This window comes from Megalobrama amblycephala, linkage group LG4 (assembly GCF_018812025.1).
Source record: "Megalobrama amblycephala isolate DHTTF-2021 linkage group LG4, ASM1881202v1, whole genome shotgun sequence".
Taxonomy (NCBI): domain Eukaryota; kingdom Metazoa; phylum Chordata; class Actinopteri; order Cypriniformes; family Xenocyprididae; genus Megalobrama; species Megalobrama amblycephala.
In genome coordinates this window covers 31,074,673-31,101,049 of record NC_063047.1, presented here as the reverse complement: position 1 = coordinate 31,101,049, position 26,377 = coordinate 31,074,673, and the positions used below count along the sequence as shown (strand labels likewise).

Below are 26,377 nucleotides of genomic sequence, written 5' to 3'. Positions count from 1 at the left end.
CTAACAATGAATGACTATTTTTATTAACTAACAAACAAAGATTAATAAATACTGTAGCAAATATATTGCTTGTTGTTAGTTGATGTTGGTTAATACATTAATGTTAATAAATGAGACCTTATTGTAAAGTGTTACCATTTTTATTTATACTGTTTTTATTTATGTGATCAGTTTGTGGAGAGGAGTTCAGTTAGGAGGTCAAAAGCTGTAGAAGCTCATAATTCATGTACAGTAAGATCTGAAGAGAAGCCAGTCAGTTGAGTTAGTGGCAAAACCTTTTACAGTACTTCAGTATTGTTGTCTTTTACTGCATATGATAATTCAGTCTCAGAAAGTAGAACTGAAATGACATTCATTACAAAATGATTAGTTAAAACATTTCAAATACACCTGCAGAATATTTTTTCTAGTCATGTATTTCGCCATCTTGTCTCGTCTCGTGAACTCAATCTCGAGTCTCGTCTCGTCTCGTGAGATACTGGTCTCGTCACACCCCTAATATATATATATAAAAAACGTAAATTGCACATAAGGCAAGTTTTGCATTAACTTCTAAGTCTAATTATAAAGTTATTTTTCAATTATTTTTCTACTCCAATTCATTATTGAAATATGATCATTTACACAGTTACTGTCATAACTTGTTTTAATGACATAGATTAAATAATTAAGACATTACTAACAGGTAAAGTAAATATAATGACTATATAAGCAAATATAGTACATATATTTAGTGAAATGCTCCCTTCTAGAGTTAATTTCTCTGATGAACTAACATGCTGTGGACACTAAATGACTTGCCTGAGGTAAATGCTATGTGAGATATTGTCAAGCTGTTTTATTGATGTCTTTCCACGGTAGAAACACTGGTTGAGAGATTACCAACATGTTCTCCAACCAATACGCCTATATAGGTCGTTTGTCACTTCGCTGAAATACGACCCATAGGAGCGTTTGCTAAAGTTGGGCCCTTTCGACAACAGGACACTTTCATTTTAATGCATTGTTCCCTTTTATCTGTGTCATATTTTGGGTTTCGCAATTGGCAGAGCATTGCAATATCAGTATGCAATCATGTGATCATGCGATTGTGGGTTCGATCCCAGGGAACGCATATGCTCATAAAGTGTATATGCACTATATATCACTAAGGGTAGGTTTAGGGATGGGGTAGGTGTAGTCGATCATAAAAAACTCCCCTTTCTGGATTGGAGTGTGGATCACCTGTGACCGACTGTATTCCTTGTCTGACTGTATGCACCGAACCGTGACGTCCGTACCACGACAGTTCGGGATGAATACATGTACAGGTACACACCAAATAAATATATTTTAGTGGTATATGACATGGAAGATCCCCAGATGAGGTGCTGGATCGGATTTCAGAGGTGCCAGATCCAGCTTGTTCCAGCATAAATTAAGCCCTGGGTGTAATGTGTTTTTTTAATTGCTGACTGAGTCCTGATGATAACCTGTGGTCTGTTTATTTTTTAGCAAATAAACGGTTTCTCACAGATGCTACAAGCAACATCGTTTAACAGTGTGAGATTGTGTGTGTGTCTTACTGATATGTGAGAAGTACTCAAAATAGCTACAAAAACTGTAGCATGAAAGGTCTTGTTATAGCCTACATGGGTTTAGGGCTGCAGGATTATGATGAAAGTCATAATTTGGGTTAAATTTACCTTTAAAATGCTTAAAATAATATAATGTACATTGTAATGCCAATGCTTGTTTTGTGAGATGTTTTGATTGCATTATAATCACTGAAGTGGTCAATGCAAGTTGAGATAACTGAGCCCTGCAGTTCAACACAAGCTCACTGACTGTTTAAATTAAATTAAAATTACCAATGGTACTTTGTGAAAAGAAAAGTATAACTTAAAACCTTGTTCATTAGGATCAATTGTCATTACTGAAGGGCCTAAAGTGCAATTTCTCTATTTATTCTCTCATTTGACTAATCTGTGACTGGTTACAATGCTCAACCAACCCTAATCAAGCCACTCAAGCCGTAATTTGAATCAGTTTTAAAAAATATTTGTTTTATTAATTGTGCATACATGAGTTTGCATATACATGCATGTGTGTGCATGTGGGTTTACTTGTGTAGAGTTTTGAAGATAAATCCGTCTTGGAGCTTGACGTGCAGGTGCTTGTTTGGAATCCAGATAAAACATTGTAAACAATGTGATCTTGTCTTATTTTGGGCTCATTTGTTTTTCCTCTGACTCTCTTTGTAGAACAAAAAAAAAGAACAAGCCGCTGAACCTGAAGATACACAGCAGTGTGGCTGGGAGCTGTGAAAACTTGCCGACGCAGCGCTCTCCTCTCCACTCCGACCACTCACTTCGCTCCTTCTTTTTCCCTAATTTTGTCCCTTCGACACCACCGGTTCACTCTGACACCCCCTCAGCAAGTGAGTAAACACACCCATTAACCTCTGTGTAGGACAACACATTATTTTGGGTTCTCATTTACTTTGTCCCACCTAAAACACAGTTGATGATAACTTCTGAAGAACCTTTGCGTGTCTCCCTGCATGGTACGTGTGATTCTTTGCTTGTAAATAAACACATGAAAATATCCAGATAGAACACTAAAGCAATCTGGACTCATTATTATCAAGTAAACACATAAGCATCAAGCATAAGCACACTAATGATTGAAATAAAATAATAATAATTGAGATTATATAATAATAATAATAATATATATATATATATATATATATATATATATATATATATATATATACACACACACACACACACACACAAGTGCTGGTCATATAATTAGAATATTGTGAAAAAGTTCATTTTTTTATTGTAAATTATTTTAAAAAATGAAACTTTCATTTATTCCAGATTCCCTACATGTAAAGTAAAACATTTCAAACGTTTTTTTTTTATTTGTTGATTAGAGCGTACAGCTAATGAAAGTCCAAATTCCAGTATCTCAAAATATTAGAATATTTACATTTGAGTTTCATTAAATGACCATCCCTACAGTATACATTCCGGGTATCTCTTGTTCTTTGAAACCACACTAATGGGGAAGACTGCTGACTTGGCAATGGTCCAGGAGACAATCACTGACACCCTCCACAAAGAGAGTAAGTCACAGATGGTCATTACTGAATGTGGTGGCTGTTTACAGAGTGATGTATCAAAGCATATTAAATGCAAAGTTGACTAGAAGGAAGAAATTGGGTAGGCAAAGGTGCACAAGCAACAGTGATGACCACAAGCTTGAGAATACTGTCAAGTAAAGCCGATTCAAACACTTGGGCCGGAGTCAGCGCATCAAGAGTCACCACACTCGGACATCTTCAGGAAAAGGACTACCAAGCCACTTCTGAAACAGAAACAATGTCAGAAGCTTCTTACCTGGGCTAAGGAGAAAAAGAACAGGACAGTGAACAGTGGTCGAAAGTCCTCTTTTCAGATAAAAGTAAATTTTGCATTTCATGTTGAAATCATGGTCCCAGAGTCTGAAGGAAGACTGGAGAGGCACAGAATCCAAGCTGCTTGAAGTCTAGTGGGAAGTTTCTGAAGTCAGTAATGATTTGGGGGGCCGTGACATCTGCTGGTATTGGTCCATTGTGTTTTATCAAGTGCAAAGTCAATGCAGCCATCTTCCAGGAGATTTTTAGAGCACTTTATGCTTCCATCTGCTGACAAGCTTTATGGAGATGCTGATTTCCTTTTCCAGCAGGACTTTAGCACCTGCCCACAGTGCAAAAACCACTTCCAAGTGGTTTGCTGACCATGATATTACTGTGCTTTATTGGCCAGCCAACACGCCTGACCCCTGAATCTATGGGATATTTTCAAAAGAAAGATGAGAAACAGTCGATCCAACAATATACAGATGATCTAAAGGCTAAATAGTGCTTCAGCAGTGCCACAGGCTGATCACTTCCATGCCACACTTCACTGATGCTGTAATTTGTGCTAGGAGCAAGTCATTTGCTGTAATATGTGCTGCTGACCAAGTATTGAGTGCACAAATGAACATACTTTAAAGAACTTGAACTTTTCTGTTTTGAAAACTTTTTGATGATATTCTAATTATATGACCAGCACCTGTATATAGTGCATATATATGCACTATATGTGTTTGCTGATCAATGTTTATATGTGAATAAAAGCCTAAGTTAAAGGGTCAGTTCACCCAAAAATGAAAATTCTGTCATTAATTACTCACCCTCATGTCGTTCCACACCCGTAAGACCTTCATTCATCTTCGGAAACTCAAATTAAGATATTTTTTGATAAAATCTGATGGCTCAGTGAGGCCTCCATTGACAGCAAGATAAATAACACTTTCAATTGCCCAGAAAGCTACTAAAGACATATTTAAAACAGTTCATGTGACTACAGTGGTTCGACCTTAATGTTATAAAGCTTTACGAATCTTTTGTTTCGAATCAGTGGTTCGGAGCATGTATCAACTGCCAAAGTCACGTGATTTCAGTAAACGAGGCTTCGTTACATCATAAATGTTTTGAAATTTCAATGGTTCACGTGACTTTTGCAGTTTGATACATGCTCCGAACCACTGATTCGAAACAAAAGATTCGTAAAGCTTCAAAGCTTCATGAAGCAGTGTTAATCACCCATCACTAGATATTGTTGAATAAAGTTGTTATTTTGTTTTTTTGGCACACAAAAAGTATTCTCGTCACTTCATAACATTAAGGTTGAACCACTGTAGTCACATGAACTGTTTTAAATATGTCTTTAGTATCTTTCTGGGCATCTGAAAGTGTTGATTATCTTGCTGGCAAAGGAGGCCTCACTGAGCCATCGGATTTTATCAAAAAATATCTTAATTCGTGTTCCGAAGATGAACAAAGGTCTTACGGGTTTGGAACGACATGAGGGTGAGTAATAAATGACAGAATTTTCATTTTTGGGTGAACTAACCCTTTAAATATGTTCATTATATTAAGTGATGATGTCTCTTCAGAAGACTTGGATTCAACTCCTCAATTTGGATTTCTTTTGCAATCTCTTAATGTTAGTCTCTTAATCTCTAAATCTTTCAATGAAGGGGCAGAAATCTCTGAGATTTCTTTAAAAATATCTTCATTTGTGTTCTGAAGATGAACAAAAGTCTTATGGGTTTGAGGGGGAGAAATTGATGGCAGAATTTTCATTGTTGGGTGAACTAACCCTTTAAGTAGTAAATACTGTGCATTTCTTCTATCTATACTTTCCCTGATCTGAATTTCTTTTTGAGCAACATTGTTCAGCTTTATCCCATGTGCGTCCTTAAAGACGATGAAACTCATCTAGGTTGGTCAGCACCATTAGATCACAGCTAGTGTTGACAGATGTCTGATGACGCACGTTGGGCAATTACAACTTTCTTTGTCGTTTCTTTTCACAATGTGACCCTTCTCATCACCTATTAAAGGGCAGCGTCCCAAACTTACACGTGTCCCAGGACACCTGGCAGCGTGTAAGCGCATATTGTCCAAGCCCAATATCTACACCGGGGGCCTCTTAGCGTGGGCTATTAGAGGAATAATGGGCCGAACGGAAGCAGTGTGGATGTGAGAAGACTGGGAATGACACAAGAATGACGCAAAAGACTCAGTTTTGGAATGAGATTATCGTACAGATGGAGGGAAAAGTTTTGACTGCTTGTTTCCAGAATTATGAATGATAGACCCCCTCCAAGCTTTGGCAATCTGGTGTATGCTTTGTACATTGTACACTGTGGAAAATATCTGTTAGGGTATCTGTTAGGGTGTTATTTTTATGTACCCCTTTTTTGATGGGTTTTGACGAATTGAATTAACTTATTGAAATCCATTCACTGTTGAGCAGTGTTATTTATACTATTATAGCTAATATAGTATGTATTAATAGTTAATAGTAGAATTAGTATTTTTAGTCAACGATAATAACCGCTGTTGGAAGTAACGCATTACTAATAACTCAATTAGTTCCTTTTTTTAGGTAGTAATGCAATATTGTAACGCATTTCTTTTAAAAGTAACTTTCCCCAACGCTGATAATAACCTCACTGTTGAGACAATTTTTTTTTTTTTTACCCAAACAACCAAATTCCTCTAGAGTTTGGGAAGCAAGGGCTTGTTGTGAAACAAGATGAAAGAACGTTATAGTTGAATTTCCGATAAACCAGTTGCTGAGGTATAATCTCGTTGAGTTTGTGGCAGCCTCTGTAATGGCATTACTTGCGTTCTGGACCTCCCGATGGGGCTCCAGGCCGGACGCAGTGGCAGCAACCAGGCCTCGTGAGTGTCGTCAGACCTGGTAATGCGTCTGCTGTTTTTCTGCATGCGGTGACAGTATTATTGTATACAGCAAGCAACAGTGTGCCTGAGGCCTGTGCTTCACGGTTTCGAGTTTCTTGACTTGAACACAGGATACAAATAGTGTGTGCAATACTATGAAATGCTTACAGTTTAACTGTTAACTTCACAACTGAAAGTTGAGAACTACACAGAGTAAAATGGTGTTGTTTGGATGTTGCTCTTACATAGCTCAATAGACCCAATGGATAGTTCACTTAGTTCACTTCAGAAATAAAGTTTCCTGATAATTTACTCACCCCCATGTCATCCAAGATGTTTATGTCTTTCTTTCTTCAGTCGAAAATAAATTAAGGTTTTTGAGGAAAACATTCCAGGATTTTTCTCCATTTAGTGGACCGTTACCGATGGGTTAAATTGCAGCTTCAAAGTGCTCTACATGATTCCAGCTGAGGAATAAGGCTCTTATCTAGCGAAACGATCAGTCATTTTCTAAAAAGAAAATTAAAATGATATACTTTTTAAACACAAATGCTCGTCTTGCACTATCTCTGTGTACTGTGGTAGGGCAAACAAACAAACAAAAAAAAACTCCATCTCATTTTCTCCTCCAACTTCAAAATCGTCCAACATCGTCGTTTTACCTTTTTTTTTTGTAAAGGCTGCTTGACTTAGTCATTGCACATTAGCTTTGTAAACACTTGCTAGGTACTTCCACCTACGTCACACGTGACCTTTCCAATGTGATTACGTAATGTGTGGCGCATTGTAGAGCAGTGCAAGTATATCATTTTTATTTATTTTTTTCGAAAATGACTAGATAAGACCCTTATTCCTCATCTGGGGTTGTGTAGAGCTCTTTGAAGCTGCACTGAAACTGCAGTTTGAACCTTCAACCCGGTGAACCCCATTGAAGTCCATTATATGGAGAAAAATCTTGAAATGTTTTCCTCAAAAACCTTAATTTCTTTTCGACTGAAGAAAGAAATGCATAAACATCTTGGATGATATGGGGGTGAGTAAATTATCAGGAAGTCTGTTCTAAATGTTCTTTTTATTACTTTCCAGAAAGTTTGAGGACTCATTTTTTGTACTCTTCCATACATTTTGAAGAGCGTCAGCTTATTTTCTGTCTATATAGAAAGAATTTAAAACTAATGCAAAAGGCAACTCTTAACTGTAACTTCTTGGCTGCAACAATTTATCTTCATGACACAACGACGCAGTGCAGCACTTCTATAACATCATTTATCTAGCTGTCAGTCAAATCCATAGAATTGTTTAAGAGCAGGTCAATAGCAGGTGTTAAATGTACTTAGCGTCACTCACTCATATTTCCTTATTGAAAAAGTGTCTCAGTTGAAATCTTATCAAACTGTAAATCTAATAAAGTTGCTTTATTGTATTCTGGAAAGGACTGAGGCGGACCGCTATGTTAGTCATTGTTTTACAAATCATTTGTTTAGTCTGTTTGTTTGTAAGATGCCTGTGATATTTATATCACTAACACTGGCATGTGATTGGTCGATCGTGAAAATTGGCCAACTGTTGCTTCATCTGGCATGAACAAAATCCAGTTAGTCTTGTCATGTCTAAATTTGATAGTTAATTGAGCTATTGAGTCAACATGGTGGTTTTTAATGACTGGTTGTTGGTTCAAAAAGAGAAACGTATAATGCTTTTCTGCAAATTAGACACCTGCCTCTGGTAGTTTTGTTATTTTTAGCAATATTTGTACCAATTAAACATAAATTCAGCCTCTCTGTAGTGATGCTGGTTTGTATTCACAAGTAAGTAGGTCTGTCTATGCCTGTGGATAAAACATTTACCTGCTGAGAGACGATGTGAGTTTGTCAGGTAAACCTTTAACTCGGGTCTATAATGAAAGACTCTCTTTCTCTCCATTTCTTCATAGGATGAAAGGTTTTCAAGTAGCATGTACATGCCTTGGTATATGAATATGTTGATCATTCTGTATCTTATCAAAGTACTATGGTATTATTTGATGCCATCTTTATATCTATATATGCTGCCGGTACTTTTTTTGAAGGATGCTCTCAAACTGCTGTTTGAAAGTCTGTTTTCAATTGGCTTTTGTTTGTTCAGTCTTTACTTATGTATTTTATTATTATAGTAAATGTAAGATTAGTTTTGGAAAATTTCTGGAGTCCGTTATAATTTGCATCATCTCCTTTAAAACTTTGAGTGGTTACCATAGAAACAGGCAAGGAAGGGTTTTGTCTAAAATTATCACTGCAGTATAATGTAGTTTATACATTTGTTTTCACTTAGTATTTACTCACTTTAACAATTTTTATGTAGTGTTTATAATTTTTAATCATAGTGCATACCTCACTGCAGAGGTCATCGGATGTTATTTTTAGTACTATTTAATTACTGTTATTTATTAAAGCAACTGTAGTTATTTTTTACCTTGAAATATTAGTTATAATATAATATAAATATAATATACATAAATATTTTGTTTTTGATTGCAATCAATTAGTGATTGATTGTGTTATGGTTAATAGAAGTCTTTTTTTCATACTATAAATATTAAAATAGTTTATTTTTATTTAAATATTTGCTTAGATATTTATGAAAGCTTTTTTCCACCACGGAATAAAAAATAAAAATGGTAATTGCACATTTTTATCTCAGAATTCTGCCTTTTTTATATCTAGCATTTACCTTTTTTTTCCAGAATTGTGAGATATAAACTCGCAATTATAAATGATAAAGTCCTACTTGCAGGATATAAATTCTGAGAAAATTCTTGAGAAATAGTTCGCAATTCTGAGAAAAAATGTCAGCTCACAATTCAAACTTTTTTCTTGCAATTGCAAGTGTATATCTCACAATTCTGATTTTATAACTCATGTGTGTGTATATATATATATATATATATATATATATATATATATATATGAATAAAGTTGTCAAAAGTACCGACTTCGGTACCACATCATAACTGAAATTTTAAAAATGTGATGCTTTGAGCGCTGTTGAGCGGATTCGTAAACAGCTCTGATTGGCCATTGTGTTCACGGCTCATAGGATATGTCTATGATTGGCTTCAATGATCAACATAATAGTCATCAATGACGCTCTTCACCAAGCGCTTACACTGATACACATGGAAGCGTTTGAAAGCAGGCGTCTATTGCCGACCAGTCCTCTGATAGACACCTGCTTTCAAACGCTCCCGCTTCCACTTTCAGATTCAAACACTTCCATGTTCTTTCAAACGCTCTCATGCGTTGATTATTGTAGCCAATCAGAGACATATCCGATGAGCACGTCAACACAATGGCCAATCAGAGGTGTTTATGAATCCGTTCAACAGCGCTCAAAGTGTCCAGTTTTAAAATTTCAGTACCGATTGGTACCGAAGTCTGTACTTTTGACAACAAAAGTTTAATAACAATTATATCACTTCACAACAGAGAATGACACTTTTAAGAGAGAGAGATAAAACTGACATGCATAGAGGCGATGGAAAAGAAAACAAACGCATTAAAACAACCTAAGCATAAGTCTCAATTGTCTCCATTTAATTTCATTATTTCCTAGAAAGTTTGAGGACTCTTCCTTTTGTACTCTTATGTACACTTTGAAGAGTGTATCAGCTTATTTTCTAGATTCCATATATATCAGATCTTGTAGAGTGTAATATTTTATATTGGATTTTAATACTTAAAGGGTTAGTTTACCCAAAAATGAAAACTCCGTCATCATTTACTCACCCTCAAGTTGTTCCAAACCTGTAGTGATTTTCAGCAACTTTTTGGTTACCCATATTCTTCAAAATAACTTATTTTGTGTTCAGCAGAACAAAGAAGTTAATACAGGTTTGGAACAACTTGAGGGCGAGTAAACGATGGCAAAATTTTCATTTTTGGGCGAACTATTCCTTTAAAGATCGAAAGTTTGGGATTGAGGCAAGAGTGAAACAAGCAAAAGTAGCAAAAGTAAAAGGTAAAAAGTTTATGGTGAGCTTTATATAACAAAAAGTTGAAACCTATAAGTTTGGATAAAAATCAAGCCCTGAGGCATTAAAGTGCCCATAGTCAGAGAAGCACTTGTATATTTATGCTGTTTTACCCCTCAAGATCACTTGTGTTTCAGTAGAGGTCCAGCACTCCAGAACAAAGATCATATCAAAACTCTGATCTAATTTGGAACACTGTGTACATCCTCGATCCACCTGAAAGATGCAGCCGAGCAGAAATCAGAGGTCATACTCGCATCCATATTTGATATAAGCATCATGGAATGCACACTGACAGAGTCAGTCATCAGGAATCACAAGTAAATATATAAGTGGATGCAATCAAAGGCAGAAATATGATTATGAATGCAAGGCTCCTCATATTTTTTCATACAGTATTTTATGTTTATAATAAAGCAGAGCAGATTATCCTGTTTGTGTGTGGGCATGTGTACTAGTCCTCGTATCTCCCTGTTAATCATAAACAAATGGAGTGTAATTGAGCGTGGACAATCTGATGAATGGCTTTTTGAACTAACAGTGCTGTGGGAAGCAAATGCGATTATTGTCTTACAAGTCTCCATTTAGGTTTCATCAGATCTCTTCCATTTGAGTGATGACAGAAGACATCTAATTTCAATTCTTCAAATCTTTTTAAGCATTTAAGGATTTATATATTATTAAATAATGATCACATGGAAAATTTCGTTTGGTTTGGCCTGTGCCCTTTCTAACAAAACATAATGAAGTTAGTACTGTTCAAAAGTTTGGGTCAGTAAGATTTTAAAAATGTTTTTTAAGTGCATTTATTTGATCAAAATACAGTAAAACTGTAATACTTTAAAAAATAATTAATATATATTAAAAATAACAGTTTTCTATTTTAAAGGTCCCGTTCTTCGTGATCCCATGTTTCAAACTTTAGTTTGTGTGTAATGTTGTTGTTAGAGTATAAATAAAATCGAGCGAGATATTTTATTTAACAGAAGTCGCCTACATCGAACGGCCAGTTTGGACTACATCCCTCTACTTCCTTCTTTAATGATGTCACTAAAACAGTTTTTTGACTAACCTCCGCCCACAGGAATACACAAGAGTTGCGTTTGTAGAGTGTGTTTGTCGCCATGTCGTCGAAACGCTGTTATTTTCATCCCGCAGTCCAATCACCGGGTCTGATTCCGGCTCAAATTGATAGGGTAAAATTAAAGACATGTTTACAATAACACTGAGCGCGTGCATCTCCACGTTATGGTAAGAGGCGTGACCTTTCCGGGCAAGGTTCGCTAAGCTGCTGTCGAATCACAACACAGGAACCGCTGGCACAATCAGAACTCGTTACGTATTTCTGAAGGAGGGACTTCATAGAACAAGGAAGTCATCAGCCCGTTTTTATGACAGTGGAAACAGCGGTATACAGATAAGTAAATTATGTGAAAAATACTGTGTTTTTTGACACGCGAAACATGAACACATGTTATATTGCACACTATAAACACAATCAAAGCTTCAAAAAACCATGAAAAACGGGACCTTTAACAGATTTTAAAATGTTATTATAAACATCACAGGTATAAATAAAATAAAAAAATACCAGGATTTTTTGATGAATAGAAAGTACAGAAGATGAAAAATTCATGACCCCAGACTTTTGAACAGCGGTGTATATATAATACTATATATTGTAAATATACAATGCATTGTATATTAAAGGGTTAGTTCACCCCAAAATTAAAATTCTGTCATTTATTACTCACCCTCATGCCGTTCCACACCTGTAAGACCTTCATTAATCTTCAGAACACAAATTAAGATATTTTAGTTGAAATCCGATGACTCCGTGAGGCCTCCATAGGGAGCGATGACACTTCCTCTCTCAAGATCCATAAAGGTACTAAAAACATATTTAAATCGGTTCATGTGAGTACAGTGGTTCAATATTAATATTATAAAGCGATGAGAATATTTTTGGTGATGGCCGATTTCAAAACACTGCTTCATGAAGCATCGAAGCATTAATGAATCAGTGTGTCGAATCATGATTCAGATTGTATGTCAAACTGCCACCGGCTGAAATCACGTGACTTTGGCGCTCCGAACAGCAGATTCGACACACTGATTCATCTGTGCTCCGATGCTTCCTGAACCATTGTTTTGAAATCGGCCATCACTAAATAAGTCATTATTTTGTTTTTTTGGCACTCCAAAAATATTCTCGTCGCTTTATAATATTAATATTGAACCGCTGTACTCACATGAACCGATTTAAATATGTTTTTAGTACCTTTATGGATCTTGAGAGAGGAAGTGTCCATTGCTCCCTATGGAGGCCTCACGGAGCCATCGGATTTCAACTAAAATATCTAAATTTGTGTTCTGAAGATTAAAGAAGGTCTTACAGGTGTGGAACGGCATGAGGGTGAGTAATAAATGACAGAATTTTCATTTTTGGCTGAACTAACCCTTTAATGTGTCAAGATGCTTGGTAATCAACCTTTGTTAATCCAAATAATAGTTAATGATTGATAATAAATATAATTCCTTATTAAACATTTGTGTCTTTTATCCTATTGCTGTTGCCACTGTTTTGTTTGTATTGTGGCTAAGAAAACCTCTTAACCATGGTAAAAATCACTGTATGTCTTCTTGCAACATTGCTTTGTTTTACAACCATTTTGTCGCTCATCTAGTCAGTTTTGGGAAACTAGAATTATAATAGCTCTTTTATGCGCTTTATGAAAGTGATTTTAAGTTTTACAACAGTCTTGGTGTTATAATACCTTGTAATCTGTGTTTCCAAGCTTTAATTCTGTTTTCTTGTGTTTGTCTGTTCTAGATACTCTGTCTGTTCCTCGCTGGTCCCCTCAGATACCTCGTAGAGACCTCGGCAACTCTATAAAACACAGGTGAGTTTTGTGCATGTGTGAGTGTGCGGTAGTGGTTACAATATGTCAAGCCAATTAACTCATGGTTGTGCAACTCCAGTCAGGCCTGCTCACGTCTGACGACTTGATTACACCAAATACCATTGATCCCAAGTCAAACATAGAGCCTGCATTTGCACTTAGACTACGAAACACTGCAGATTTTGTGATGCAGGTTATAAAGGTTATAATGACATCTTAGCTGTCAAAAGACATGCAAAATTCACCAAGGCTAAAAATCAACCTCCAAAGGGCACTTCAGAGTGGGACCAATTATGGCCGCCATATTGAAGGGCTGTTACAAACCAAAGTGCCCTTTAGAGGCCCTGTCCCAAATGGCACACTTCATATGCTCTTACACTTCATGTTTACTGACAAATGGGACAACCTATGGTCTCATGGATTAGGGCTGGGTATCGATACAGATGTCCTGATTCGGTTCCGATTCACAAAATCTCAATTCGATTCGATTCTCGATTTTCGATTCAATGTATTCAATGACTCAATTTTCACTGGCCCCATCCCAAAAAAGTAATAAATGAATAAAATAGTTATTGTTTTTGTTTTTTTGTATCCTTGTATTGTTATAAATAAGGTTATGACACCAAAATTTTAGATACCAGTGAAATTTAACAATTCTCAATTCCAATTTCGATACCACAGCTAAAACTACTAGCCTAACTAATATAAATTTCAAAGATGATTAAAGAGAAGTAAACAGAAATTAATAAAAAAGAACAAATAATTAAACTACAAGCAACATCACAAATACATAAATACAACAGAACCAAGATACAAATGAAATAATCAGTGCTTTTCAGGTTTTTCATGAAGGTCTAACAGTAGTTTTCATTGAATAAAGTAATCAAATGTGAAACAACACTGCATATAATCTTCACTGTACAAATTAAATAAAAGTCAATCTTTATTAAAATTACAAAAAAGTTCAGTGAAGAGCAGTGAGTGACTTCTTTCTTTTGTAGTTTGATTAACATTAAAAACACAGACAGCAACAGGAATATTAGGCTGCTGTCACTTTAAGAGCTAATGCACACATCCAATATACTGATACACATGCGTTCTTTCTCTCCTCTTACCTTCACTTAAGCCATAACCGACTATGTTTAATAGGATACTTGCCGAAGTGGGCATTTTGAGATAAAAGTGGGCATTTTGATTGTGTGAATTTGTCCATTCAAGCGCAAGGAGACATGAAAGATAATTCATTTTATTATTTGCACTGGCCCGATCGGGTCACCTTAATTGGCTTGGCAAGATGACGCACAAGTTTTTTGGTCCACTACACCCTTCATCCCTTCGAAGGGCTCTCTCTCTGGAGGGTAAACCCTTCGAAGGGATTAGGGCATAGGGATGAACTCTTCAGAATTGAATGCAGGGGTGGAAATTAATGTCATCATAGATGGACAACTGCCACAGTTCTAAAACGCGAGCAGATAAACAGATCCAAAAAATTGAAACGCTCATGTCAACTTTAAACTGAGACGGCTACGGTGATGTGGGCTTGCGTACTAAAGCCAGCCGCCTCTTTTATGAGACAGCACGGCTTCAATCTAATGAAGACACTTTGACACTGTCAGAGCCCATTAGTCATATTCTATTAACTGTCAGCTTCTGTTCATATCAGAGAAATAGATTGGCAAATGCACAGTGACCCTTCAGAGGAACTCTATTGCAGGAGATTTGAATGGCCCTTTCATTGTGGAGAACGGCAAATGCGACTACATGTAAACAAAAAGAGATAGAGATAGAAGAAATGAGGAATAAAGAGAGCACTTTCTATGCAATTCTGCTGAACAATCGCCAATGCATCCATATGGCATTTGTCCTCGCGTATATTTGTCAAGTGCAGATGCACAGTTGAGTGCAAAGGAGATATTCAGAGATACTCGGTTACAATTAAATTACTCTTACGGCGAAGTGTCTATCTTTGGGCGTACGCTGCACATATCTGTCTCTCGATGAAAAGGTTAGTTGGCAAACGTGATCGCTGCAGTGACACATTCGCTCTTTCATCTGAAGAGTTTAGGAGTGGTTGTCAAAAGGTCAGAACCATCTGCTGATAGTTTGACAGCGAAGCAAAACAAACCCATATGGCCTCATGCATTTTAAAACTGGATGAAATTAGATTTTTTTTTTCTCTGAGAAAGTGTCTGAAAAAGGGTCAGTTATGAATTACGCCACTTATTTGTGCTTTTGCAGGTTTTCCACGAAGTATTGGATGTCGCAGACATGTATCGTGTGCGGGAAAGGAATGCTATTCGGCTTGAAATGCAAAAACTGCAAGTAAGTTCTACGTTTGTCTAGAAGGATATTTCCTCCACAAAAAGAAAACAAAATCATGCTTTTGTAATCATAAGCATGACATAAAAAGTTGAAATTATGACATAAATGTTTCAGTTATGACAAAAAAACATTCATGACATCATTTTTTTTTAGAAACGGCTGTCAAATGATTAATCGTGATTAATCACATCCAAATTCCAAAATAAAAGTGTTTACAGGTGCTGGTCATATAATTAGAATATCATCAAAAAGTTGATTTATTTCACTAATTCCATTCAAAAAGTGAAACTTGTATATTATATTCATTCATTACACACATACTGATATATTTCAAATCAGTATTTCGTTTAATTTTGATGATTATAACTGACAACTAAGGAAAATCCCAAATTCAGTATCTCAGAAAATTAGAATATTGTGAAAAGGTTCAATATTGAACACACCTGGTGCCACACTCTAATCAGCTAATTAACTCAAAACACCTGCAAAGGCCTTTAAATGGTCTCTCAGTCTAGTTCTGTAGGCTACACAATCATGGGGAAGACTGCTGACTTGACAGTTGTCCAAAAGACGACCATTGACACCTTGCACAAGGAGGGCAAGACACAGAAGGTCATTGCAAAAGAGGCTGGCTGTTCACAGAGCTCTGTGTTCAAGCACATTAATAGAGAGGTGAAGGGAAGGAAAAGATGTGGTAGAAAAAAGTGTATAAGCAATAGGGATAACCGCACCCTGGAGAGGATTGTGAAGCAAAACCCATTCAAAAATGTAGGGGAAATTCACAAAGAGTGGACTGCAGCTGGAGTCAGTGCTTCAAGAACCACTACGCACAGACGTATGCAAGACATGGGTTTCAGCTGTCGCATTCCTTGTGTCAAGCCACTCTTGAACAACAGACAGCGTCAGAAGCGGTTAAAGACAAAAAGGACTGGACTGCTGCTGAGTGGTCCAAAGTTATGTTCTCTGATGAAAGTAAATTTTGCATTTCCTTTGGAAATCAGGGTCCCAGAGTCTGGAGGAAGAGAGGAGAGGCACACAATCCACGTTTTAGAGCACTTCATGCTTCCTGCTGCTGACCAACTTTATGGAGATGCAGATTTCATTTTCCAACAGGACTTGGCACCTGCACACAGTGCCAAAGCTACCAGTACCTGGTTTAAGGACCATGGTGTCCCTGTTCTTAATTGGCCAGCAAACTCGCCTGACCTTAACCCCATAGAAAATCTCTGGGGTATTGTGAAGAGGAAGATGCGATATGCCAGACCCAACAATGCAGAAGAGCTGAAGGCCACTATCAGCACAACCTGGGCTCTCATAACACCTGAGCAGTGCCACAGACTGATCGACTCCATGCCATGCCACATTGCTTCAGTAATTCAGGCAAAAGGAGCCTCAACTAAGTATTGAGTGCTGTACATGCTCATACTTTTCATGTTCATACTTTTCAGTTGGCCAAGATTTCTAAAAATCCTTTCTTTGTATTGGTCTTCAGTAATATTCTAATTTTCTGAGATACTTAATTTGGGATTTTCCTTAGTTGTCAGTTATAATCATCAAAATGAAAAGAAATAAACATTTGAAATATATCAGTCTGTGTGTAATGAATGAATATAATATACAAGTTTCACTTTTTGAATGGAATTAGTGAAATAAATCAACTTTTTGATGATATTCTAATTATATGACCAGCACCTGTACATACTATATGTATGTACTGTGTATAATTATGAATATTTAAATACACACACATACATGTATATATTTTTAAAGGGTTAGTTCACACAAAAATGAAAATTCTGTCATTAATTACTCACCCTCATGTCGTTCCACACCCGTAAGACCTTCATTCATCTTCGGAAACACAAATTAAGATATTTTCAATAAAATCTGATGGCTCAGTGAGGCCTCCATTGCCAGCAAGATCATTAACACATTCAGATGCCCAGAAAGCTACTAAAGACATATTTAAAACAGTTCATGTGGCTACAATGGTTCAACCTTAATTTTATGAAGTGACAAGAATACTTTTTGTGTGCCAAAAAAAATAAATAACGACTTTATTCAACAATATCTAGTGATGGGCGATTTCAAAACACTGCTTCATGAAGCTTTGAAGCTTTACAAATCATTTGTTTCGAATCAGTGGTACGGAGCGCATATCAAACTGCCAAAGCCATGTGATTTCAGTAAACGAGGCTTCATTACATCACAAGTCTTTCAAAATTTCAATGGTTCACCACTGGGGGCATGACTTTGGCAGTTTGATACACGCTCCGAACCACTGATTCGAAACAAAAGATTCGTAAAGCTTCAAAGCTTCATGAAGCAGTGTTTTGAAATCGCTCTTCACTATTGTCGAATAAAGTCGTTATTTTGTTTTTTTTTGGGCACAAAAACAGTATTCTCGTCACTTCATAACATTAAGGTTGAACCACTGTAGTCACATGATCTGTTTTAAATATGTCTTTAGTAGCTTTCTGGGCATCTGAATGTGTTAAAGATCTTGGTGTCAATGCAGGCCTCACTGAGCCATCGGATTTGATCAAAAATATCTTATTTTGTGTTCCAAAGATGAACAAAGGTCTTACGGGTGTGGAACGACATGAGGGTGAGTAATTAATGAGTAACTTATATTATGACTTAAGTTGAAATTGTGATAAAAAGTGAGACACAATTCTAAATTATGACAAAAAGTCTAAATTCTGAGATAAAAAGTTTACTAAAATGACAAAATCTGACATAATTGTAATTGATTTATGTCATAATTATGACTTTTTATATCTTAATTCCAATTATTTTATGTCATAATTTTGACATTTTATCTCATAACGATTTTCATGGGGTTTTTTTCATATGTGGTAGAAATGGGTTTCCAATGTTCAAGTATATGATGAATTGACAGAGAAAACAGTTTTAGTATTTGTGTTTGTTAGTTGTTCCAATGGTGTCTAATAATTCCAATAATTACAGACATTTATTAGCCTGTTCTGCAAGTATAAATGCTATAAATGATATTATTTAACATTACCATTTCATGTTATTTTTGCTGTGTGATATTTCCTAACCTCTAAGTGGCAACGAAAAGCATTGTTTGTAGCATAGCATAGCATAAACGGCTCAACAAATTGTCAACCTGTCTGAATCAGAACAATGGTAAAAGAGGGGCTGTGTTTGAGAAATCTGTTATGAAACAACCGTTAGCTAAATACAGTAATATTAGATATAGCTTGTTTCTCTCCTTCAAAGTAAGTGTAGGACGTTTTTACATGAGCCAAAAATTTACAAAATGGAAATCCTCTGGATAATAAAATGGGCAAAAAAATTCCAAAGACTGATATTGAAACCATATCTGTAGACCAAAAGCAAAAAAAGTTTAGCAGTGTGCTAAAATTCAAGTCTTAGCACCCTAGCAATCGTTGTGATGATTTTTGCATGGCCAAACACCACTTACGTTTTCTTGAAGATCAAAAGATCATAAAAATCAAGCTATTTTTGTAATTCTGTCTGGTGCCACTTCTGATGCAGAGTCTTTGCACATCATGACATCATAAATGTCAAATGTTAAATATATACTTGACTATTTATTACCATTTCTTAAACCATCTCTTATGATCATACAAATGTCTGAAAATGAAAATTCTTAACATTTTAGTTTGGTAAAGATGCGATTTGATGTTTTTGTTTGAATCAAAGCCTCTTTATAATTCAGCGCTACACACTTTGTGCCTGCAGTAGTGTCTGAACATTCAAATTGAGCATAATTATCATTATCATTAAAAGATTATTTGAATAAATTACCTTCCTAATAGTTTCCACTCTACCACCCTTGACTGTGGCATCTTGTTACTAAGATACTTGCTGGCTTTTGACACCCTCAAAATGATGGCTGCATATTAAGTGTTTATTTTGAATATTCATTGATTTGCTTTTACAAGAGCAAACTAATAAACATTTCTGTCATGCTTTCTTTTGTCAGATTGAAGTGCCACAACAAATGCACCAAAGAAGCACCGCCCTGTCATTTACTCATATACCACAGAGGAGGTAGGGACCCATTCAGAGGTATTTAAACTTTTATGTTTTCTCTTCTTCTTCTTTTTAACTTCATGAATGCTTAAATCCATAAGTACTACACATGGCAGGCCATTAATTATGGTTCAAATATGACTTCAGAAACTGCAATGTTCTTGTTCAAAGCATGTTTTGTATTCAATTGAACATATTTAATTACAGGCTTTATCTGTATATTATGAAAACACTGCGTTTTGAAAATTGGTTCCCAAAAAGGAGAATGCATTTAAAGGGAATAATTGTGGGAACAATGAAGAATGTATTTGTATTTAGTGGCATGACATCTTTGTAATAATGTATTAAACCATTTGTCTTGTTCTCTGTGAAGCATTAGGTTTAACCTTCAGTCTGCAACCTTCTTACCATTTTTCTTTCTTTTTCCATCTGTGCTGTTTTACACCACCTCATTGTTCCCTCATTTGTTATGTTGCAGATCAAGGAACATCTCAAGGTAAGAGATGTGACCCCATTCTTTTGAAAGATATTCTATATAGATATATTACAGTATATGAAAAATGAATATAGTATAGGAAAAATGTCAAACCAATTTTTAAATACTTTCAACTTTAAATTTAAAGGGATAGTTCACCCAAAAATGAAAATTGTGTCATCATTTACTCACCCTCATGTTGTTCCAAACCTGTATAAATTTCTTTGTTCTGCTGAACACAAAGGAAGATATTCGGAAGAATGTTTGTAACCAAGCAGATCTCGCCCCTACCCTCACGACTACCATAGTAATTTTTTTCCTACTATGGTAGTCAATGGGGGGTGAGATCTGCTTGGCTTCTAACATTCTTACAAATATCTCCCTTTGTGTTCAGCAGAACAAAGACATTTTTACAGGTTTGGAACAACTTGAGAGTGAGTAAATGATGACAGAATTTTCTTTTTTGTGTGAACTATCCCTTTAATGGATCTTTTCTCTGCTGGAAGAAGTGAACAATGATATTTTATATGTCCTGGTCGCTGCTGTTGAATTTCCATGTGATATTTCTGATATATACTGTACATAATACATGGTTTAGTGGCTCTTCCATTAAAATGTGACAAGACTTTTCAGAGTTTTTCTGTTACCGTGACAACTGCCTCCTGTTACCGTGGATACTATGCTGTTTCTCTCGCTCTCTCGCTCTCTCAGCTCGTCAGCTCGTCAGGACCGAGTCGGTACCATGTGACATAAACAACCCCCTCAGGTACTCAGACCTCCACATTAGCCAGACTCTCCCCAAGACCAACAAAATCAACAAGGTAAGAATAGTCGCGTACTATTACGTCTAAGCAAACGCATCTCAACCCTGTTACATCCCTCCACTGTCAACATTATTACTACAAGTCCTTCCTGTAATTTAATTTTTAACACAACATGTTTGCTTTTGATTTTTATTGAAATAACTTCAAAAGCAGTTTTTGCAGACCAAACAACCTACCTGTAATTTTTGGTACAACTGGTTTTCTTATGTGTGTATTGGAAAACAAATCACGGCAAGATGAGTGTGACATTTTTAAGACACCGTGTCAAGTCTATGTTTAAAAACGTGTCTTGAGAACCCTGCGTTCAATTCCATTCCATTGCGCTTTATTTAGGTGCTTTTAAATGCAAGAACACGTCCTGTGTGTGTGTGTGTGTGCGCGCTCTCCATAAATGCTGCTAGAACTCCTGTGTGAAGGGAACTGACTTCATATCCAATAAAAGTCACTTCAGAACTAGCTGGTAAAAAGTAACTGCAAAAGAATATGCTGCTACATTATGTTTGATATTTCGTTACCTTATATACCTAATATACCTCTTACCTAATATATCTGTCAAAGAGGTGAAATTGTGGAATAACTGTGACAAAGTGCAGTTCACTTTGCAAATTTAAAAAAAGTTTAAAGATAAATATAACTCTAAAATGAATCATTTGTATATGTAAAACTTAAAACGATTGTATTGATGTATGAAAGTGTAACTTTCAGTTATGTACTGTATGAAAGTCTTAAAGTCAGCATGAAACGGAAGTTGCAAAGTCTTTTCTTCTCTATTGTGATGTATATCTGAGTGTAACAGCTTCTTGAACAGGAATAAATGAAGGCCAGGACTTGATTTTGTCCAACAGGAATTGATTGGATCAAAGTGGTTTGCTATTGGTCGATCTCATGTGAGTGACAGGTTGTCCCGCCCTCACACCAGTAAACACGTCATCAGAGAAGAGATTTTGCTGCAAGAGGGAGGGGAAGTTATTTTGATTAAAGATTATGAGGGTACATGAATTAAAAAAATAACGATGTGCATGGGTAAATTATTTATAATAAATACAGCAATATTCCATAAAAAATAAGAATAGTCAGAATTGAGACTTTAAGAAGTTTTGTTTTTGTTTCTGTTTTGTATCCACCTTATTATTAAAGGGTTAGTTCGTCATTAATTACTCACCCTTAAGTCGTTCCACACATGTAAGTCCTTTGTTCATCTTCAGAACACAAATTAAGATATTTTTGATGAAATCAGAGAGCTGTCTGACTCCTCCATAGACAACAGATTAACCACCACTTTCAAGGTCCAGAAAGGTCGTTAAAACCACCAACGTGACTGCAGTGGTTCAACCTGAATGTTATGAAGTGTGCAAAAACAAAACAAAAATAACAACTTTATTCAACAATCTCTTCTCTTCCATGTCAGTCTCCTATGCAGTTGATGCAGTAAGCACAGTGAAGGCTTCTGTGTTTACATCTGAACGGCGGCTCAGTATTGGCTGATGCTGTATTTGTGAGCCGCAGGAGCCAGTCAATGATGAGCTGGCCTTCAATGTGTGCTTACTACGGAAGAGAAGAGATTGTTGAGTAAAGTCATTATTTTTGTTTTGTTTTTGCACACAAAAAGTATTCTCATCACTTCATAACATTAAAGGGTTAGTTCACCCAAAAATGAAAATGATGTCATTAATGACTCACCCTCATGTCGTTCCAAACCCGTAAGACCTTCGTTCATCTTCAGAACACAGTTTAAGATATTTTAGATTTAGTCCGAGAGCTTTCTGTCCCTCCATTGAAAATGTATGTACGGTAGACTGTCCATGTCCAGAAAGGTAATAAAAACATCATCAAAGTAGTCCATGTGACATCAGTGGGTCAGTTAGAATTTTCTGAAGCATTGAAAATACATTTTGGTCCAAAAATAACAAAAACTACGACTTTATTCAGCATTGTATTCTCTTCCGGAATCCTTCCATTGAATTGATTCCATTGAATCCTTTCATCGTTCGGCGTAACTTTTACGTCGCCGTGGTTGTTTTTGGCGATTAGGACATCCGCGACATTTTGAAGCATCGAAAATACATTTTGGTCCAAAAATAACAAAATCTACGACTTTATTCAGCATTGTATTCTCTTCCGGGTCTGTTGTCAATCTGGGTTCACGACTCTGCTTCTTCTTCTTCTTCTTTCCTGTTTTACGGCGGTTGGCATCCAGCTTATTGGTGCATTACCGCCCCCTTCTGCTCCGGAGTGTGGTTCACGACTCCGCAGTGACACTCCTGATGTAAGACGCTGCTGACGTGTTATCTGGTGTGCCAGAGCTTCGTTTACAGTCTGAGGGAGACGCACGCTGTATTCAAGCTATTCTACATTGTTTGTATTTTGGTATTGCTATATTTTTTAAAATGGTGCGTAAGTGTGCATGTCGCGGATGTCCTAATCGCTAAAAACAACCACGGCGATGTAAAAGTGCATTACCAACACCGACAGATGAAAGGATTCAATGGAATCAATTCAATGGAATCAATTCAATGGAAAGTATTCCAGAAGAGAAGACAATGCTGAATAAAGTCTTAGTTTTTTTTTTTTTGGACCAAAATGTATTTTCGATGCTTCAAAAAATTCTAACTAACCCACTGATGTCACATGGACTACTTTGATGATGTTTTAATGACCTTTCTGGACATGGACAGTCTACCGTACATACATTTTCAATGGAGGGACAGAAAGCTCTCGGACTAAATCTAAAATATCTTAAACTGTGTTCCGAAGATGAACGGAGGTCTTACGGGTTTGGAACGACATGAGGGTGAGTCATTAATGACATAATTTTAATTTTTGGGTGAACTAACCCTTTAAGGTTGAACCACTGCAGTCACGTCGACTGTTTTAACGATGTCTTTAGTACCTTTCTGGACCTTGAAAGTGGTGGTTAAACTGCTGTCTATGGGGGAGTCAGAAGCTTTTTAACGGCGCAGCATTTCCAATGACTGACATCATAGAATTTACCAGTATTTTGGTGCGTATGCGTGAATGGTCTCATAACGGTAAAAAGTCAGAACGGCGTTGCTTGTGTGAACACCAAATTTGTGTATTTACCAGTGAAGTCATTCTGGTAATTTTACAGTAATTTACTGAAATTGCTGTGTCAAAGGGGCTTATGTTGGACAGTTTTCTAACGTAGCACAACTGTCCAGTTTTCAGCCCATAGGAGATCAGGTTTACAGCCGCCTCACCCCTGGTTTTTGATTAATCGTTAACTGACCGTGAGAATGAAGCCAGGTTTACTGATGTCTGACCGTGCCAGTAATGAGCAGAGAGTAGGGAGTGTTTTTGTGTATTACAAAAGGTCTGTCTCTCTCTGTTTCAGGACCACATCGCTGTGCCATATCAGCCCGACTCCAGCAGCAACCCCTCCTCCACCACCTCCTCCACCCCTTCATCTCCTGCTCCCCCTCTGCCGCCCAGCGCGACGCCCCCGTCTCCTCTGCACCCTTCCCCGCAGAGTGCCAGACAACCGAAACAGTCCAACCTTACAGGTACCAACCCAAAACATAATATTATTTTTTTCCTCTGAATTTCAAATAAATGATTACATTTTGCATTTTTATTCTTTAATAAAACAAAACAAAACAATCATTTCAAATTATATCAGCATAACAATTTGAGTGAAAAGTTGGATTTTATATATATAGCACTGCTGGGGTTTTTTTTGTGATTCTTTTTTTGTGAATTTGTGAATAAATTGCTTATTTGATTAGTGATATAGAAATATAATTGTGTGTAGAAATATATATATATTTTTAAATTGTTAACGTTTTTTTGTTATACATTTTTCAAAATCATATTTTAAATTAAAATTAGACAGCACGTTTACATGCACACCGATATACTGATAACTCCCAAAAATCAGCTTATTGAAATAACCCATTGTCTCGGTTTAGATGCAAACCAGTAACCTGGCAACGCAAGTAAACCGCGTTTAAAAAAAAAAACTTTATTAATAAATCAGGTTATTCCCCAGTAGTGACGTCAAACCTAACCACTCGTGCGTCTGACTCAGAGTATTTCATATGTTATGTCCGTTGTGATATTAAATAAAGCATTAAAAACCCAAGAGTATTCCAAAATGTTAGCAGGAAACTCATATTCTCCTCTCCTGCAGTTACGGATGCAGCATTTTGACTGTACCACTTCTGCACAAGATGAGAACACATTTTTAGACTCTTTCTTGGGTCAAGAGTCAAGAGTGCGATATATTTCTTCCTCCCATACCGCGACACGCTCGCTGTGTCTGTATGCTCTTAAATCCACAGTAAGGATGCTTTCCTGTCACATATCACACATGTGCACTTCGATAGACCTTATGTACCCCCACCCCTTTTCAGCACTGTGCTCGTTGTGTTTGTTGTGTTCTGCCTTCCGGTTTGTATTTCCACAGCATGGAGGTAAGATCTTACAGATTTATGAATGAACTGCTCATTTTAAAATCTTCCCGGTCTACTGACTTTTATGACATCTGCTTCTTACATTGCAATTCTCATGATAACTTTCATTTACTCTACAATAAGTAATCACCAGCTAATTACTCCTTGACAGCAATGCCATAGAAATACACAGAGATACGGCAAAAAAGGAAGCTCAAAGACAAAATTCTGATGGCTGCACTCTTTTTTCTCTGGTGAATAAGGTCTATAAGCCGAAAGAAAACAGATAGATGTGTTTATGTGCCAGCGAAAAAGTAAAATTTTTATGCCATGGAAGTTGCGATAGTCTTTTCTTCTCTATTGTGACATATGTAAGCAATAAGGTACGAGAGTCTGTGCTGTATCGTGAATAAGAGAAACGGACTGCCTGCAACCCCTTCAGCCGTGACTTATTCATGATACAGCACTAGCCTTGAGTACCTTATTGCTTTTATAAAACGGTTACCACACAATACAAATATTAAAGCCAGAAATATGTATCAATGCAACTTTCATGAAGTAAACTCTTACTAAAAGCCTTCCTTCCGCCGGAAAAAATAGTCCAGTGAATAGACCGTGAACAGCAACAGAAGTTACATTATTATGCCATTAGATGGCGGCAAAGACTGTCTTTATGAGTGTGTCAGTCAGTAGCGAAGACTTTTATATTGAAAAGACTGAATTGTTTTGAAAACGGAACAAGACGCAACTGACAAATGCTTTGACTAGTGCTGTCAATCATGGGAAAACCCCCTAACATTTAAAAGGACAAGATAATACATTGGACATTTAAACTGATTTTTTATTATGAACATAGGACTGACCTGAAAGAAAATTGCTAAATCTGAATGCAGGTGACACTGCATGAATTTAGACACGGTGTAACATATGTTTACGTTCCTAAGATTGGTTGCTAAGGGTGTTGTGTAGTGATACACAGAATCGTTGGGGGAAGCAGTCAGAGCCGTGTTTTATCGTGAATAAAACACAGCTATTGACCAATCAGAATCAAGGACAGGAACTAACTGTTTTTATAAATCTGAGTAAAATGGCTTCTAGAATGAGAAAAAAAGTAGGGCTGAACTTGACTTTTTTTGCC

At 36.5% G+C, this 26,377-nt stretch overlaps 1 protein-coding gene across 3 annotated transcripts in view; it reads left to right on the top strand.

The window, feature by feature from the left end:
- ksr2 (kinase suppressor of ras 2) overlaps positions 1 to 26,377 on the top strand; it is a 131,419-nt gene that overhangs the window by 71,534 nt on the left and 33,508 nt on the right. For 2 of the 3 annotated variants that reach the window (XM_048188836.1, XM_048188835.1), the window contains exons 6-12: positions 2,244 to 2,419; positions 13,114 to 13,183; positions 15,422 to 15,505; positions 19,482 to 19,567; positions 20,010 to 20,027; positions 20,718 to 20,827; positions 24,183 to 24,351. In XM_048188836.1, coding sequence (XP_048044793.1) covers positions 2,244 to 2,419; positions 13,114 to 13,183; positions 15,422 to 15,505; positions 19,482 to 19,567; positions 20,010 to 20,027; positions 20,718 to 20,827; positions 24,183 to 24,351 — 713 coding nt within the window. The remainder of the gene's footprint in view (positions 1 to 2,243; positions 2,420 to 13,113; positions 13,184 to 15,421; positions 15,506 to 19,481; positions 19,568 to 20,009; positions 20,028 to 20,717; positions 20,828 to 24,182; positions 24,352 to 26,377) is intronic. The other variant, XM_048188837.1, reaches the window with a different exon arrangement.